Source organism: Miniopterus schreibersii (genome assembly GCF_964146895.1).
Source record: "Miniopterus schreibersii genome assembly, chromosome: 8".
NCBI lineage: Eukaryota > Metazoa > Chordata > Mammalia > Chiroptera > Miniopteridae > Miniopterus > Miniopterus schreibersii.
The window spans coordinates 1455368-1472415 of NC_138109.1; the positions used below are offsets into that span (position 1 = coordinate 1455368).

General features: G+C 61.6%; 1 protein-coding gene across 3 annotated transcripts in view; it reads left to right on the plus strand.

Annotated features, from left to right (window-relative positions):
* The window catches only part of PRDM16 (PR/SET domain 16), a 266524-nt gene that overhangs the window by 222995 nt on the left and 26481 nt on the right, over positions 1 to 17048 (plus strand). For all 3 annotated transcript variants that reach the window (XM_081145608.1, XM_081145610.1, XM_081145609.1), the window contains exons 4-5: positions 2127 to 2261; positions 10768 to 10870. In XM_081145608.1, the coding sequence (XP_081001734.1) occupies positions 2127 to 2261; positions 10768 to 10870 (238 nt within the window). The remainder of the gene's footprint in view (positions 1 to 2126; positions 2262 to 10767; positions 10871 to 17048) is intronic.

Genomic DNA, 17048 nt, shown 5'->3' on the forward strand with positions numbered 1-17048 from the left:
ACACGGACTGTCCCCCACAACCACCCTACTGGCACCCTGACACACACGCACGCACACGCAGTGCAGACTGGGTGGAGAGAAGCTTCCAAGCAGTTAGAACGTTAGTTACATCTTCCAGGGGTTTCTGGGGGAGACAGGCCCCAAGTCCTGGGAGGTCAGGGTGAGGTGACACCCTTGAGCCAGCTAGACCCCAGAAGCACTGCAGCCCAGGCTCTGAGCCACAGACGGGGGCTGGGGATGTGGTGACAGAGGGACACACACACGGAGATGGCAGGGACAGGCACAGGGTGAGAGAGATGCCCTGTCCCTGCCAGGCCCTGTGTGGCCCATGCTGTGGCCTGGGGACCACAGGGGACTCCAGCCCCCACCAGTGAGCCCGCTTCCTCCTGTGACAGAGGAAGGTGGTGGGGCTGCCTCACCCAGCGGAGGTGCCACTAACCACAGGCTTTGTGTGCTGGGTGTTTTCGGCAGGTTTCCTGCAGTTGGGGTGGGAGGTGAGAGCAGGGGCCCCGAGAGGCCTTCATGCAGTGGAGGGACCCCTCCCACGTGGTCTGCGTGCCCCCCACCAGCCAGCCCACAGGGGCCTGCTGACATGGCACAGCGGCCACGCCCGCGCCCCCGCCTCCCAGGGCCTGGGCTGCAGCGGTGAGGGCCGGGGGGCCGGGACAAAGATGGGGAGCTCGCCTCCCTCCCAGTCCCCACCTGTCCCCACCTGCCGTCTCTTGTCTCCATCCTGCCCAGACCCTCTGAATCCTTCCTTTCAGAATTCGGCCCGTTTGGTTAAAGTTCCCTTAAAACGGAGAATTCTCAGAACGGGGGCCCCTGGGCTCACAGCCCGTTTCCAGAGCAGCCTGTGGAGGTGCCAGCCCAGCAGGGCCCCCACGGGTCCCTCAGACACTTGTCATTTAGAAGAGGGGCTGCCGCAGGCTCCACCGGGGGCCGTGGAGAGGCAGGTTCTGTGTCTCCCCCAGCAAAGCAGCCGCCTCCCCAAAACTTCGTGGGGCCCTCGGCCATTGAGAAAGTGTCTGTGGATATTTGGGGGCCACATGAACTATTTACAAAGTGCCCTGGTTCTCTGGCCAGAGGTGTCCTTTCCAGGCCTCGGGGAACAGCCTCCTTCCCTCCCCGGGTCCTTACTGTTCATAACAGGGAAAGTGGGGGAACCTCCGGGGAGTAGACGCCGTGGTACCCAGAGCCGGCCTCCGCTGTCTGCCCTGGGGCAGGTCACTTACCCCCTGTCCCAACTTCACTGGGCCCACCTAAGGCTCTGCTCCCATCACCTGCTCAGCTGGAAACACCTGCCCACCAGGACCTCAGTGAGGAGGTGGCCTTGGCCCCTCCCACTGTCCCTGTGCTGGGTGGGGCTGCCCCAGATGTTCCCCCAGATGCTGCTGTTCCCATGGCTGAGATGGGACCCCCGGGGGCGCTGGACAGAGCGGGTGGGGGTGGGAGTGGGGGTGGGGGTGGGACCCGGCCCGCGGCCTCCCCTGGGGTCCACCGCTTCGGGGGTGTCCCTCTCTGAGCTAGGACAGCAGCCGGGTCTTCTCACACAGGGGCCGCTTGGAGGTGGCCCGAGGAGCCGCCACCCTCCCTCCGCCTGTCAGGAGGAGCCCGTGGCCTCGCAGGCGCGAGAGAGGCTGAGTGGCGGCAGCCACGGTGTCAGGTGAAATTTTCCGCTTTTCAGAAAACAAGATGTTTTTCTGCCTCTCAGGATGATGGGGGCCTGGGTGTGAGCTGCGCACGCCCCCCCCCCCCCCCCCCCGCTCCTGTGCAGCCACAGGCCCGACACCTTTACCTTGAGAGCGGTTTTCTGCGCCCGGCGCCCTCTCCCCTCGGCAGAGGGCCCTGCTCTGAGGCGCGGGGGGCTCCGCTCTCTCACGCGGGGCAGCCCCTCTGCTGGGGAGACTTTGCGGGGCTGGCGGCACATTCGACGCTGGGCCGGTGACCCGCCCGGTGAGACAGAAAAGGCCCCTTCCCTCCCCTGGGCTCCGGGCGTCCAGGCGGGCGGGGTGGGCCCGGCGCCTCGCGACGCCCAGGTGCCGAGCCGCCTGCGCCTCTGAGCCCAGCGGCCGGCTCTTGCACAGACGATGCCTCTGACCTGCTCGGTGTCCTCTCTTCCCCGGCAGGTCTCCGAAGACCTGGGTGGCGAGAAGTTCTGCGTGGACACCAGCCCGGCTGGGGCGGGAAGCTGGCTCAAGTACATCCGTGTGGCGTGCTCCTGCGAGGACCAGAACCTCACCATGTGTCAGATCAACGAGCAGGTAAGTGGGGCCGCGTGCACTCAGGCTCGGTCCCTTCCGTCAGCCTGGGGACCTGGGCACCGAGATTTGGGGGCCTGGGGGGGCCAAGGCGAAGGCCCGCTCACCTCTGCCACCAAGCCCTGTCCTGCTGTGGGGTGGCTGTCGGACGCTCGGTCAGAGCAGGGTTTCCGGGTGCTCAGCGAGACCCTACAAGGGCTCCATCGGGGGCCCTTAGTCGGTGGCCCCCCCGAGGCTGACAGGCCCGGGAGCCGACAGGCAATGGTGTGCGTGAAGGAAACCAGCCAGGGCAGACGGGCCGCAGCTTCGAGGGCCACGCTCCCCGCGGGTGCCACCACCAGGAGGCACCCGGGAAGCAGAGCCCGGAGCTGTCTGCTGAGAGCTGTGTCTAAATGGCGCGGTTTGGCCCAGCCCTCGGGACGGGTCAGCACTGACCAGCTGGGAGGCTGACGCGGCCCCAGCCGCCCACAGCCCGAGACCCGACAGGGCAGCCAGGGCAGCTGACTCGCTCCCCGTGGGTGTCCGGTCCGCCCCTGGGCTGCGGGCGTCGCTGGCTCTGACCCGCCCGTGTGGCAGGCATCCAGGCCCCGAGCTGACCAGGAGGGTGGATGCTGCGTGGAATTTCTTTGGACCAAGAAGGCGGCGTGTCCCCAGCGCCGATGGTTTTCTCATAAGTGTGCACCGGCCCCGCAGCTTCTTTGCTCTCCGCTCCCAAGCCAGGCCCCTCCTTACGTTCCCAGAGGACTGGCTCCTGGGGCGCGGGCGGTGGGGGGTGGGCAGCCCCTTCCATCAGAGCCTTTTGCTTCTGCCTGTAACATCTTGGGGTCACACATGCGATTTCATTTGCAAGAAGGATTCCATTGCTTTCCGAAATGTGTGCGGAGACCACATAACAAGGGCGCATTCTCGCATCGCCGGTGCAAACCATTAGCACGGGGCTCCAGGCCCTTGACGTTGGGGAAACGGTTTGGCGTTAATAATCGAAGGGCGCACAACCAGGGCGGTCCCCGGGACCCCCAGGGGCGGGCGACTCCCCCGCGGCAGTGTCCCCGGCGCAGTGGCGGGGGCTCCTTGGGACACAGCTGGTGCCGGACGGCCCTGAGGCTCGAATCCGCCTCTGCTCCCTGGACGTCTGCGGCTTTTACTGAGAACTCAACATTTTGAAAATAACTCCTATTTCAATTGCAGAAAAATTAAAAAACAGATATAAAGCAAAAAAGTCCACATAAAAATGAGAACAGACCTTGAAGAGAACTTTTCTTTCTGGGTGGCTGTGAATTTCAGGTGAAGGATTAGACGGAAGGGGCACAGGGAGCCCCTGGCCTCTTGCCCTTTGTTTTGGGGGAGCAGAGCCTGTGTCCTCGGCTGCGGAGGGCACAGCACAGGGCCGGGGCCGGGGCCGGGGCCGCACTTTCCTGACACGCTGAAGGGGCCCATGGAGCATCGCGATTTTCCGTTCGGGGAAACGGCGCGAGCACGCCGGCCCCTGCGCGACGCGGGAACGCGGGTGTCTTCTTGCCTCGAGCTTCCGAGAAAGCGAACAGGCGCTCAGTCCTCGGGGAGCAGCCTGTCTCCCAGCATCTTTGTTTCACTGTTACCTGTCTCCGGGGAGCGTTCATTCCAGCTCAGCATCGGGTCTAAACGGGGCTGACCGCTCGCCCAATCTGCACCGCACCAGGACCGGCGGGAGAAAGGCTTTCCACGGGGATGGGGCCGGAGTAACAGACCTGGGCTCCTACCGATTCTGCCACCCCGCGCTCATCCCGGCGCCTATCTGCTCGGAAGCTCTGTCCCCCAGTCGGAAACGGCCGGGCTCTGTGACGGACGCCCGGCGGCGGAGTGTCACGTTCCCTTGCTCCCGCCGGCTGGGTGTTTCTCTACAGCAGGCCCCCGGGGAGAGTCGTCCCGCCTTAGTGCACAGGCCGGGGGAGCCGCGGGGTGCGCACTGAAGCATACGCAGCCCTGCAAAGGCCAAAGCTGAGCAACTTCTGCGCCCGGAGCTTGTCAAGCCCTCAGCCCCCCGAGAGAGCGAGGAGCCCTCTGCCTGCGGGCACCTCCTCGGGCCACGCGGAGATTCGCCGCGTCACCGGGCCACCGAGGCTCCCCTCCGCCCGCAGGGCCTCTGTGGGCAGCCCGGCCTCGCGTGTCCGGACTGTGAGCGGCGAGTGATTTTTCAGCTCACGTCACGGGAGCTCCGGGAGCCCAGGCGGCGACAGGACAGCAGCCACAGGCACGGTGTCCATGGGCCAGGCCTCGCCCTCCCTGGAGCCTCCAGGGACTGTTGCCCACTCCCGCCGCCCGCCCGCAGCCGCCCGGCGCACCCAGGCCCCGGCCCTGAGCTCCCACTCGGGGGCCCGGCAGGGGAAAGGGCGTGGGAGACAGAGTGACCGGGGCTTGGAAGAACTCGGCGCCCGTCCAGAGGTTCCCTGAGAACTCCAGCGTTCGTGCGACCTGCCTGCCACGGGAGGCGCCGTCACGGAGGCCCCGACGCCTCCCTCCCGCACAGCGCCGGCCTCCGGTTCCAGGTTGGCCGTCTTCTGCACGGACCGCGTGGTCCCCGTGGTTGGGGGGCTGCAGGCAGTGCTCCCGGCCCCACCTCTGGGTTCTCATCTTGGCCACGAGACCCTCCCCTCGGTCCTCCGTGGCTCCGAGAGGCCCACTGCTCCTCCGGCACCGGCTCGGCCCTCCTCTCCGTGGCCCTGGATGGGGGAGCCCAGGGCAGCTCGGGCCACACTGGGCCACGGATTTCCTCCTGGACATGATCCCATCACCTAGGAGGTGATGTGGTTTGCTACCCACATGGGGCCCACAGACGGTCCCGAGCTGGGGAGACCGGGTTCCTCTGGGATCGTTGGGGGTGGCTGGGCTGCTGGCAGAGCGCCGGGAGCTTCGGGCCCCCCCGGCAGCTCAGCGGGAACGGAGGGCCCAGGAGAGCCACGGCACCTCCACCCCCCCGCCGCGTGGCTCATGCTCCCACAATTAGGAGCAAACGAGTTGGCTTGAAACGTTTCGGGAGAGACAGGCGGGCTCTGTTCCCGGCTCCATTCTAATGTTGAGAGAAAACAAGGGCTTGTCAACAGGGTGCCCACAGGGGCAGGCAGGCGGGAGGCGGCTCCCACGTCGCCTCCACGGGGCAGGGAGGTTGGTGGCCAGGTGGCAAGTGGCGGTGGGGCTGAGGACGTGGAGCCGGGGCCACACATGTGTTGGGGAGCAGGGCTCGGGGCTCCAAACCCCCGGTGAGGCCCCCGCCGCCCCCTCCCCAGGGCTGGCCGGGCGGCAGGAAAACCCACATCAGCAGCACATTCCGGGGCCAAGTGGGGGGCTCCGGCTGAGCAGGGGGCGGCCTCCCCAAAGTGAAAGCAGACGGGGCTGAGCCCCTTTCTCGTGTGGAACAAAAGCATTTCATTAGCAGATTAGCCGACTGATAACACGCGGCCGCGCCCGAGCCAGCGCTGTTCCTAACGCGAACCCGCTGCTTCCCGGCCGCTCGCCGCCCGCTGGTGCCGGGCGCTTCTCTTTCGCTTTCGTTTCTGTCGCCCGACGTGGACCCCTCTGTCTGCCAGGCTGGGATTTTAAAGGACGGGCCTCTGACATCCACCACCCTGCTCCACCCCGTCACCCGGATGGTCCCCTCCACCCCTGCATTTGTTCCCCGCGGTTTTATAAAGTAAAAACTGCCGGTGAATTGGCAGCTTCCGAAGAGACACGCTTGTCTCTTAGTGAGAAGGGCAGGGGATTCGTTTTAGCATTTCCTGGCCAGTTTACAAAAGACTGAAAACACATGTCCGAGTTGTCGGGAAGCTGTTCGATTCTACGGCGCCGTCCTCAGAGCAAGCGGACCCTCTTCGTGGCAAGAACCGAGATAGAAATTCAGCCAGCAGCCCTGTCGCGGCCCCCGCCGGCTGGGAGCGCCGGTCGGCGCATAGTCTGTTCCTCGTAATCAACGGAGTATTTTATAGCAAGAAGCCGTTTCAGAATCAGGAAGACAATTTAACTGGGGCCGAAAATTTATGGAGAGAGAGAAATAATGCCCAGGTGCGAACTGTACACCTAAGAGATACGTGTAGAGATTTTTTAATGTTTGAGCCGCTGGGAGGGGGCAGAATATCTACGGTCGAATGTGAAGATTTAGGCGCAAACGGCTTTAGCCCAGATAACAAGCCTGCTCCGCCCTTGGCCAGAAGAAAGAATTGTCTGAGACCCCTGGAGCCTGCGGATGGAGCAGAACCCGGAGCTGCTGTCCCCTCTGGGCCCTGAAAAGCCGGCCAGCAGACCGGGCAGAGGAAGCTCTGACAGCCGAGGCCCAGACAAGGGCGGAGAGAGAGAGGGGCCCCCCCGCGCCGCCCCGGCGGGTCCTGGAGCATCGCAGGGGCTGTTTTCTAACCTGCGATGCTCAGCCCCGGGCCAGCCGCAGGGCCCCGGGGTCCACAGCCTTTCCCAGAGAGGTGGCCCAGGGTGCGGGGCCAGCAAACAGTGAGGACACACAGTGACACTTCCAAAGTCCTTGAAGCAATGAGGCAGCCCGGGCACCCACCGAGCCTCTTCAGTCCCCAAGAGACAAAAAAAAAAAAAAAAAGCCCAGGCATAACCCTCAGACCAACGTCAGGCTCCGAAGGCCGGGAGAGGCGGGCGGGCCCTGGATGAACTTGCTCTCGGCAGTTTCCTCAGAGGAGTTCAGATTCCCCTGGCCGCCCGGCTTCTGCGGAAAAGCCCCCGGGCACCACACCGAAGCCTCCGCGAATTCGAGCGCCGTCTAATTCCCAAATCCAGGGCCCTGAGAGGTTGATCTGTTTAAAGATAAGCGGCAGGCAATTTCAACTGAGTTATTCAAAGGCCTCTTTAAAGTTTCCCAAACGAGGGAGAAGAGCCGTCGGGTTCGCCTGAGCATTTTCAGGATTTCTTTGAGAAAACCATTTGTTCCCGGGAGGGGCGGGCGCCACCAGCAGCCTGTGTCCTGTGCTGGCCCCGAGTCTGCGTCCCGTCCCTCCCGCCCAGGGCAGCGTGCACGCGGTTTTTCATCGATTTGCATTTAAGGATTCTAAGATTAAGTAGACATCAACACTGGGGGACTTAGGCATGCTTATTAGAAGATACTATGTATCCTTGTGAATGGATTTGATATTGTAAAAAAATAACACTTAAAGAACCGTAAGGAGAAAGTATCCAAACTGGCTGCGATCAATTTGAAATGTTTCTTTGTCTTAAAGAACGTTGTTGGGATGGAAACGATGTTCATTTTCGTGAAAGGCCCAGTGGAAATGAACGTGGCCCGTGCTGAATCCAACGCTTCCCGGGCAGTTTCTCTGCCTTTTGTCCAGGCCGTGGCCACCCGCGTGTCCTGCATCCCCCGGGCTCCAAGGCGCGCCTCTGGAGGGTGACGGGAGGGAGACAGGCAGGGCTGTCACCGCGCCCAGGGCCTGGTTTGGGTGTTGTTTGCCGCGCTCAATAGAGTCCTTGTCGAGAAAGAGAGCCTGGGCCGCTGCAGCGAGGACTGACTTCCGATCAGGTCTGCTTGGCACGGTTATTTTAAAAGCGTCCAGAGCCGACATTTATTGGCGCTAGTAAACGCAGCTGTGGCAGCAGCCAGCGGAGCCCCGGGATCTGAAACCAGAGAAGGGCCGCAGCCCGGGCCGGCCGGGCGGGCGCGGGACCCAGGGCCCCGGGCAGGTTTGAGCGGGGCGGCAACTGGCTGCTCGGAAAAAGGCAGAGGGACTTCGATGCTGCCGCTGGAACAAAATACAACAAACCTCGGTGTTTCCTTCTTGCGGCTGAGCCGAGTGACAGGGCTTTGGAGAGGACGGCGCTTCTTGAGAGGCAGACTTTTCCCTCCCCTCTCCTGAAAACTCCCCGGCTCAGCCCGTCCGGGGTGTTGGCTTGGTCTCGGGTCTGGGTGTGATGGACTGACAGGCAGACAATGAAAGGAAGGCGATAAACCGACTTCAGGAATTTTTAAGGGGCTGCAATAATATATTACAGGCCCCGGGGGGCAGGGCTGGCTCAGGGCTCGGGACAGCCGAGGCGCAGTTCGCCTTCGCCAGCCCTGCCAGCCAGGAGCGCCAGGCCGCGCGCAGTCCCACCTAAGCCCGGCCTTTGTCCCGGGAAGTCGCCCGACCCCGCGCACCAGGAACCTCGGCTTTGTCGGCGCGTCTGGCTCATGCGGCCTTTGTGCCACTGGGGACAGGTCGTAAAAACGCCCGCGGCTTCTGTGCAACCTCCCCCCCGCTGCCGCAAGCGCAGGGAGAACCCGCGGAGCTGGGAAAAGTTTTCACAGATTTTCTTCGCCTCCTGCCCTGTTCCCCCAGGTGGAGGCAGATCCGGACAGTGTCCCCCACCCCACCCCCACCCGCCCCGCCCGGGCCCTGCGATTAACACTAATAGCGATTAATTCCGTCTGCAGCTCAAAGTCCAGGCGGCCACGGCTACCGGGCCCGCCGCCCTCGCGTCCTGAGCTTGCGCCCCCACCGGGCGCGCGGGTGGCGGTCCTGTGGGGTCCCGAGCCAGGGACGGGGCGGCCGCTGCGCGCAAACTGCTCCCTGAGCCCCAGCGCGCTAGACCCTCCCGCGGGCAGCTCCAGGGGAGGGTCGGGCCCCTGGGAGACCAGGAGGCCTTGGAGGGCAGCGGAGGAGGGAGTCCCTGGCCCTCGGACTGGGGGTGCGGGAAGGGTCCTAGGCGGTCGGGCAGCCCTCCGAGCAGGGAGCGCTGTGGGGGGCGGGAACCTGGGCGACCCTGGAGTGCAGTGCGGGTGGGGATTGGTCCCAGGAGGTCCTAGGGCCCTCCGAGGGGGTCGGGGAGGAAGTCCTGCCGCCCTAGGAGCTGGGGTGTGGGGCCTGGGGGAGCCGGTGGCCCTCCAAGCGGGGGTAAGGCGGGGGTGGGGGTCCTGGGAGGCCACTTGGCCCTCCCAGGGGGTCAAAGTGGGGAGGCAGAGGAGCGAGGCTCGGCGCCCAGCCCCGCCAGCCCTGCTGGAGCAGGAGCCCCGCAGCCCGGCCCACGGAGGACGCGGCCGCCCTGGAGCCGCGCGCGCCGAGCCAGGAGTCCAGGTCAGAGCGCCCGGCTGCCTCGCGTCCCGCGCGGGGCTGGGAGCGGGAGTGGGGGGCACCGGCGGGAGGGACGCTGCGGGCGGGTCCACATTGCCCTCTAACGGGGACCTGCGGAAGCCGCGGTTCTGGCCGGGCCTCCCCAGCCTGCGCGCCAGGACGCGAGCGGGGCGGGAAGGCAGGAAACCTGCCCTTGCTGGGAGTGCGCGCTCACCGGGATCAAAGCGCGACCAACCCTCCCTGCGTGTTGACAACCCCCTGACTCGCTGCCCCGACCTGAGAGACAGAAGCTCAAGTCTGATTATTTAAAAAACCATGGTTCAGCCTCTGTGCAATGTTTTGGATAAAATGAGACGCAACTGGGATGCTAATAACAGTTGGTTGAATTTCTAAGTCAAGATGGCCCAGTTACTACCTTCGTTTGAAAATCTTGCCTTTATTTTACTGACGTCCCTGAAAATAGTTGCCAAATAAAATAACTGATGAGCCCCGGGAAGGGAACGGGACCGGCGGTGGGACGTGCGCGCCTGGGCGATTGCTTTCGCTGTGTGCAGTCCCGCTGTCCTGGTGTCCGGTGTCCCGGGGACAACATCAGCTTGCTCCTGTGAGGAGTGGGGGCCCCCTGCCCACATGTTGCATGTCCCCGGTCTCTGCAGAGGACAGGGGCTCCTGGCAGGGCCTGGCAGAGACAGGCGGCCTGGTTCTCCCCCCGGAGCGGCCCCGCCATGCTGGAGTTTTCCAGACCACGGCCACCACCTCCAGGGTGATCGGTCCTTTTCAGGAGACACGTTGACCAGCTGCGGGGCTGCCCGGAGCACTGAGCCTGAACATCCCGAGACTCAGCTGCAGAGTCCACCCCCAGCCCCCCGCCCCCGCCTCCCCGTTTCAGGGATGTCCCCGATCGCAGGTCCCCAACGGCCACTGGAAACCGGGCTTGCTGCAGGCGCCCCCGCCCTCCACCCCCCTTCAGGACGGTGTCCACGCTCATGGGAGACGCGCAGGGTCCTGGCCTACGGGGCCCCTGTCTGAGCTCATGGCCACTTTTGTGGACACCCACATTCGTTCCTGACCTGGGCGCCTGCATCAGGGCAAAGGATGTCCCCCTGACTTACACACACTGACCAAAGGAATCACCCCAGGCCCTGTGGCTGAGGCTGAGAGGCATCCTCCCTTAATGCCTCCTGCTGGGCCACTCCTTGCTCCAAACTTTGGGACAGATCCTTGTGGATTTAGTTCCCCCACCCCCATATCGGCATGCAGAAGTGATAAACAAATTAAAAGGGGCTGTGGGATTTTTGAGCATATTCTGCAGAGTTCCCAAGGGGAGCCTCTCGGGGGCTCTCAGAAGGCAGACCAACCCCTGCCCAGCACGCGGCCCCTGAGGGCGAGGGCCGGGTGCCCTCTCCGCGCCTTTCCAGACTACCGGGAACGGTGACACTGACACTGACACGCTCTCTCTGTTTTCTCCTTCCCAGATTTACTATAAAGTCATCAAGGACATTGGGCCAGGGGAAGAGCTGCTGGTGCACGTGAAGGAAGGCGCCTACTCCCTGGGGACCGTCCCCTCCAGCCTGGATGGTAAGTGAGCTCCCGAGGTGGCCGGTCACTTCATCCGCGATGAGGGCCGGGCACCCCCAGCCGCTGCCCACAGCCCCCCACTCTGATCCAGGCAAACACAACAGCCTCCTCTCCGCAGCCTCCCCGCCTCAGCCCCTGGCTCGCTCCTTCCTCAGGTGCTGGGAGCCCCGCCCTGGGTTCAACTTGGGACTTGCGCCGATGTGGGTGCTGGTGTTTGGTCATATTATGTCTCTCTGGTAGAGTCCCGGGGATGTTTTTAAACTGTATGATTATTAACAGCAGCAGCGTCTGCTCTCCTCAGTACTTAAAAAACAAAAACAAGGCCGTTCTGTGGCCTGGGCCCGCTTGCCTCCAGAGCTCTGCGCCACGGGAGGAGTTCCCGCCTTGCTTAGGGGAGGATGGTGACACAGCTCTGTCTTTGAAACTAGCGCCCATCCGTAGCTAAAAGGAGGCCGACCCGTCGGAAAGAGAAGCTCAGGGCCAGTGTGTTTGGGAAGAGGGCGACGCGGGCCGGGCGGGCCCTGGGGTGCGGGCTCAGCGCGTCCTGCGTTAACGCTGCGGCTGCTCCGAGCGCCGCCTCTCGCGCCGTTGCTCAGTCACTGCCCCGTAGGCCCGCTTCCCTTCCCCGTCCATCCGCCCAAGCGTGTCTCAGGGGAAGCTGGAGAAAGTCCCGGTCGCAGACCGACCAGGATTTCTGAGCAGAGTCGCTTTCCCCAGCCACCTTGGGGTGCTGCGGCCGGCCTAAGTCACAGAGAAGTGGGAGCAGTGGGTGGGGGAAGGCTGCCTGGCACGGGCGCGGGTCCGCTTACTCCCTGAGCGCCGCCTCTGAGCAGACGGAGGCTTTGCTTCGCACGAGCCCCACCGGTGAACAGAAAAGCAGCGTCCCCTCTAGCCTAGGCGTCCTCGGGGCTACTGACCCCTCAGGCTAGAGGAAGGGGGTCCTTTCTGTCTTTATTTCTCTCCCCCACAAACACATTAACAGCAAGTCTGTCCAAGGAGCCCCTCCCGTGGCATGACTGGGGGTGGCACTGGCTGGGCAGGGAGTTGGGCCCTGGAGCTACCAGGAGGCCTCTGAGAGCCCACCCAGAGCTCTCTGCCTCGATTCCTCCGCTCGCCCCCGAGCCTGGCCGGCGGTCAGGAGCCAGCCTTCCTGTGGGCAGCACCGACCGCGGCCCCGAGCTACTCCGAAGGCAGTCACTGCAGAGGGACAGTTTCATGAGCCGGATGCCATCTGTCCTCTGCTCTGATGTTTGGTTTTCATTAGGCCATCGAGCAAAGAAAAATAAATGGCCAAGACCTGGGTTGCAAGGGGACAGTCTCATTTCCCTTAAAACAATTGTTGAAAAGACCTGTGGATCTCGAGTAAACGCGAGCCTGCGAGGTGAAGCCACTTAGCCCGGAGCATGCTTGGAGACGGAGCTTATTTGTGTAATGAAATTTCTTTTCTCCCAAGGTTTAAAAACCTCGATTCCCACTCCCCCTCCGGCCCCTGATCTTGAATAACCTAGCTCTCCTTTTACCTAATAATTTATCAGACATTTGTGGGCTAATTGCTTTCCACACATAATCGCCCGACGCCAAACATTTGACTTTTCAGACTCTTTGCTGGCGAGGCCACTCTTTCGCCCCCCAACAGCCAACCCCTCTCCCCCCAGTTAGACTCTGAATTGCACAAAAAAGAAAATGCAAAAACGTTCCTCACTAAGATAATTATCATAAAAAATCTTTTATCCCGGGCCGGCTAAATGCGGCAGCCCCTTATCGCGGCGGGAATTTGGAGTGGGCTCTTGAGCGCCTCGAGCCTCCAGGCTGGTAGATTAGCATGTAGATGCCACATAATTGCGTCCCCCTCGGTTCTGCGAGGCCATTAGGCACTGGCTTCCCTTTCTGTTATATTCCTGCTCCACCCGGAGAAGTTGCTGATGGAACTTCAGATGGACAAGCAGGGCGTGGATCTGACACACGCCGCTGGCTGAGCTCAGTTTGGGTGGAAGACGGAGCTTCTGCCCCGGCCACGGTTCCCCAGGCCCCCTACCCAGCTTAAAAGAGGAAACTGCAGGGATTTTTTAAAAAATTGATTTGAGAGAGAGAAGAGGGGAGAGGGAGAGAGAGAGAGAGAGAGAAGCATCAATGTGTGAGAGAAACATTGACCAGTTGCCTCCCGTACGTGCCTGACGGGGGATGGAACCAGCAACCTGGGTAAATACCCTGACCAGGAATCAAACCCGAGACCCTTTGGTGCATGGACGACACTCTCACCGCAGAGCCACACGGGCCGGGTCACATGGAAGAAACAGGCCCCAGTGGGCCACCCCACTGGGCACCCGAGCTCTGGCCGGCTGGCCTGGGGCTGGACGCCCCCTGTCTAGGCCGCAGCTCCGTAGACGTGAGAGTCTAATTTTCCTCCCAGTGAGTGTGAGCAGACAGAGCCCCTTCAGGTCCTGGGTCCCAGCGAATTTTTATTTTGTGTTTACTCTTTCAATGGAGAGGGGAAAGGTTTCTCTTTCAGGAGAACTTGCTCTTGGAAGAAAATAAAGAAAATTATTTCCATTCAAACATGCTTTTCTTTTGAGAAAGGCTCGACGTTATTAACTCTTTCCCCTCTCTCTCCAAAGAAAGGGCAAGAGGATGCAGTGTATTGTTTGTAAGGTATGAGACTGACACAGTGCAAGGCGATGAGATACAATGTAACAAATACAGCGTAGAACAATGCAGTGCAACAATACAGTATGACAGGGCGCGATGTAACAACGCACTTAGTATTTCAGTGAAACAGTTGCTTGTGCTGGGAAAGCGAAAGCCACGTGGGCTGTGGGCACACCCCGCCCCTGGCCAGCGCAGCCCAGGCGTGCCCCCGACGCCAGCCTTACCTGCATGGGAGGCAGTGGGACCCTGTCCACACGCAGCGCCGGTGGGCGAGGCTTAGATGTGTCCCCTTCCCTGCTGTCTTTCGATCGGGACAAGCTCGGGTCCACAGTGGGCTGGGAAGCGGCGAAGGAGGGTGACTGTCACGGCCGTCGCTGGGCCCATCACCTCCAGGCTCCCTCCAATGCCGTCAGACGGAGAATCAGGCCGAGTTTTCATGTTAAATCCAAATTTCGGATCAAACGTGGGAAAAGCAGTTGGTCCAAGTTGGGTGGGTGGGGCTGACGTTCCTTCTTTGTTTTCAAATGGTAACTTCAGTGATTGCTCTTAGCCCAGTGCAGTGAGTCAAAGGCAAGCGGGCATTTCCAGCAGCGTGGTGACGCTGGTGGGAGGGCCAGTCGCCGCCCCACCCAGCCAGGATGCCCGAGGGAACCCGCAGAGCAGCTTTGTGGGCCTGAGCTTCCCGCTCGGTCCTGAACCGGTGCCTCGGTGCTCAGATGCGCAGGAGCTGATAGTTCTAAAGGAAGGGAGGCTGCGGGGGTGACAGTGTGCCCCAGACTCGCACGCCACGTGCTGTGTGTGTCCCACGGCCTCGTGGGAAGTGGGGACTCCGCCCCCCGCTTTCGGGGTGCTGAACATGGCAAAGGCCGCAGTTACATGGCTCTGTCACTTTGCTGGGTCCCTGGGTAAGCTAGTCTCTCTCAGCCTCAGTCTACCCGTTGGAAAGCAGGCACAAGTATAGTCCCCAGGAGGGTGCTTGTGGACGGATCTGAGGTTCAGATGCGTGAACGTCGAACGTCCTTGGGCCTGTGCTGCCACGTGGAGGCGCCCACCCCTCAGCGTCGGTGATGTTATTTGTGTTATTTTCACAGATGTTTTTCCTGAAAATAACCGGCACGCCGGAATTCTGGGGTTTTTTTAAATATGTTTGTATTGGGGTTTAGGCAGAGAGGAAGGGGGAAAGAGAGAGATAAAGACATTGATGAGAGAATCATTTATCGGCTGCCTCCCGCACGCCCCCGCCTGCGGCTCAAGCCCTAAACCTGGGCATGTGCCCTGACCAGGAATCGAGCCGAGACCTCTTGGCTCATGGGTCAGTGCTCAACCACCGAGCCACACCAGCCAGGCCAGAATTCTGCTTTAAAAGCGGCACTTCATAGACTCTCAGGGTGACCCCTTTGTAAATGGGCCTCATCCTGCCCATCTCCTCCCCTGTGTTCCGTGGTTGGGCTTCCACCTGGCACCCGAGGACCAGCCCCGGGCCTAGAGGGGCTTTGCTTTAGACCCTTCTCTTGATTCCAGTCAGCCACGGGCCCCACCACCCCAGTCCCTCTGCCCAGGTAGCTGCTCTGCTGTCCGTGGGAGTATCACGTCTGTCCTTTTGGCCACTGTGTTTGCAGACGCTTGCTCCTAGGTCACAGGCACAGCCACCCTCCCTGTCTCCTCCATCCAGGTCTCTGTGTGGACCACTGGCCTGCTTGCCTCCTCCCAGTCTACTTGACAGCTCAGCGTGTGTCTGGGATAAGTTCCAGGGCGGTTGGTCCGGAGACATTTGGGCCAGAGACTCCCAAGGCCCCTGCCCCCACAGCCCAGAGCGGGCCGGCTGTTGTAACGCGATTCCTGGCAGTAGGGCTGCCTGGCCTGCCCCAGACGCATGCATCCTGCATCCCGTAGTTCCCAGGGCTCCTCTCAGCAGGCAGCCCTTCCCCTGTCACCCAGGTACCTGCCTCTGTGTGACAACGTGAACAGAAGTCACATGGGGCAAGGTGGTGCCTGGGGTTCCGAGGGTGTTTGCCAGTGCCAGGGCTCAGAGGGGCATCTCAGAGCCAGCTCCTGCAGGCGTCTTCCCTTGGACATCAGCAGGGGAGGGTCCAAGTGCCCACCAGTGGGGATGCCCTCCAGTGCCTCCACCCTACGCTCAAAAGCGTTTGGTCACGAGGAGGTGGCCCACCCTCTCCCCAGGCCACCCCCATCCACATTGCCCAGGCTGCACAGCTGCTCACCTCTCCTCACACTCAGAGATGCCTCTAGTGGTCTCCCTGACACTAGGAGGGGGAAGGAGGGCCCCCCTTCTGCTGGCCCCCATGTCCCTGCCTCCTTGACTTCTGCACCCCTGAAGGTCAGGCCCTTTGGGCAGCACCCAGCAAGGTGATAAGGCTCTGGTGCCAGCCCTGGGGTCCTTGTGCATGTGCATACACACTCAAACATGTGCATGCCTGCACACAAAGGCACATTCACACATCAATACATGTGCACATGCCCATACACAACTGCACACATTTACACAGACACACAAATGCACATATATACATATTCTCACACAGATGTGCACACATTCACATTTACACATGCACAGAAACACACACTCAACACACAGCACACAGTCAACCATGCACACAAATGTGCACACTTAACATGCACACACAACGCAGTATACACATGTGCATAGAAACATACTCATGCCCAGGCACACACACGCACATGCATGCAGGGCGAAGATATGCAGACACACAAATCTTCACACACGCAACCACACACAAAAGCACATGTGCACACTCACACCTGTGCACACATGCACATGAATGCAGCTGTACACCAGCACAAACATGAGTGGAGATGCACAAAAATGCGGAGATGTGGATGGATGCCCATAAGCGTGAACATTCACACCTGTGCCCCTGCATTCTCACACAGCCGCATGCCTGTGCACACATCACACACACACGGCCACACACCCTGCACAGGGAGCCACGTGCATGCACACACTGGCTCACAAGCACACCCACGCGATGCATCTGTGCAGAGCGCTTACTGCTCGAGCTCTCCCTCCAGCCCTGTGTGGGACGCGGGTCCGCCTCGGGTTGGGAGGGGACCCGCGCTGTGCAGAAGCTGCTGTCAGGCGGCCGCTGGGTAGAGGGGGAGGGGCTGGATGAACCGGAGGTCGCCCCCCCCAGGAAATTGACAGCTCTGGGCTGATTGTTTGGCTTGGCACGCCGGTCAGGATGCCGCCTCGTAAACTTCATAATAGCTGCCCCTCTTTTAATTTGTTTGACCTTGACGACGATAATTTATGACATGCATTAGAGCTCTGTCATCTTTTTTCTCCTAATTCATAAACAAAGCACTTGGCCTGCTTCCTTCTTCGCTCCCGAGCACGGGCTTCTCAAGCCCACAGGGGCCTCCTGAGGCTCGGGGCCCAGCGCCTCTCAGTGCTTCCCAGATGCAGACACAGGTCCCTGTGATCTCCAGGTCCCCGGGGCAGCCACTCCCAGGTCCGGGGTGAGGGCAGGAAGGAAGCAGGAGCGGGAACAGT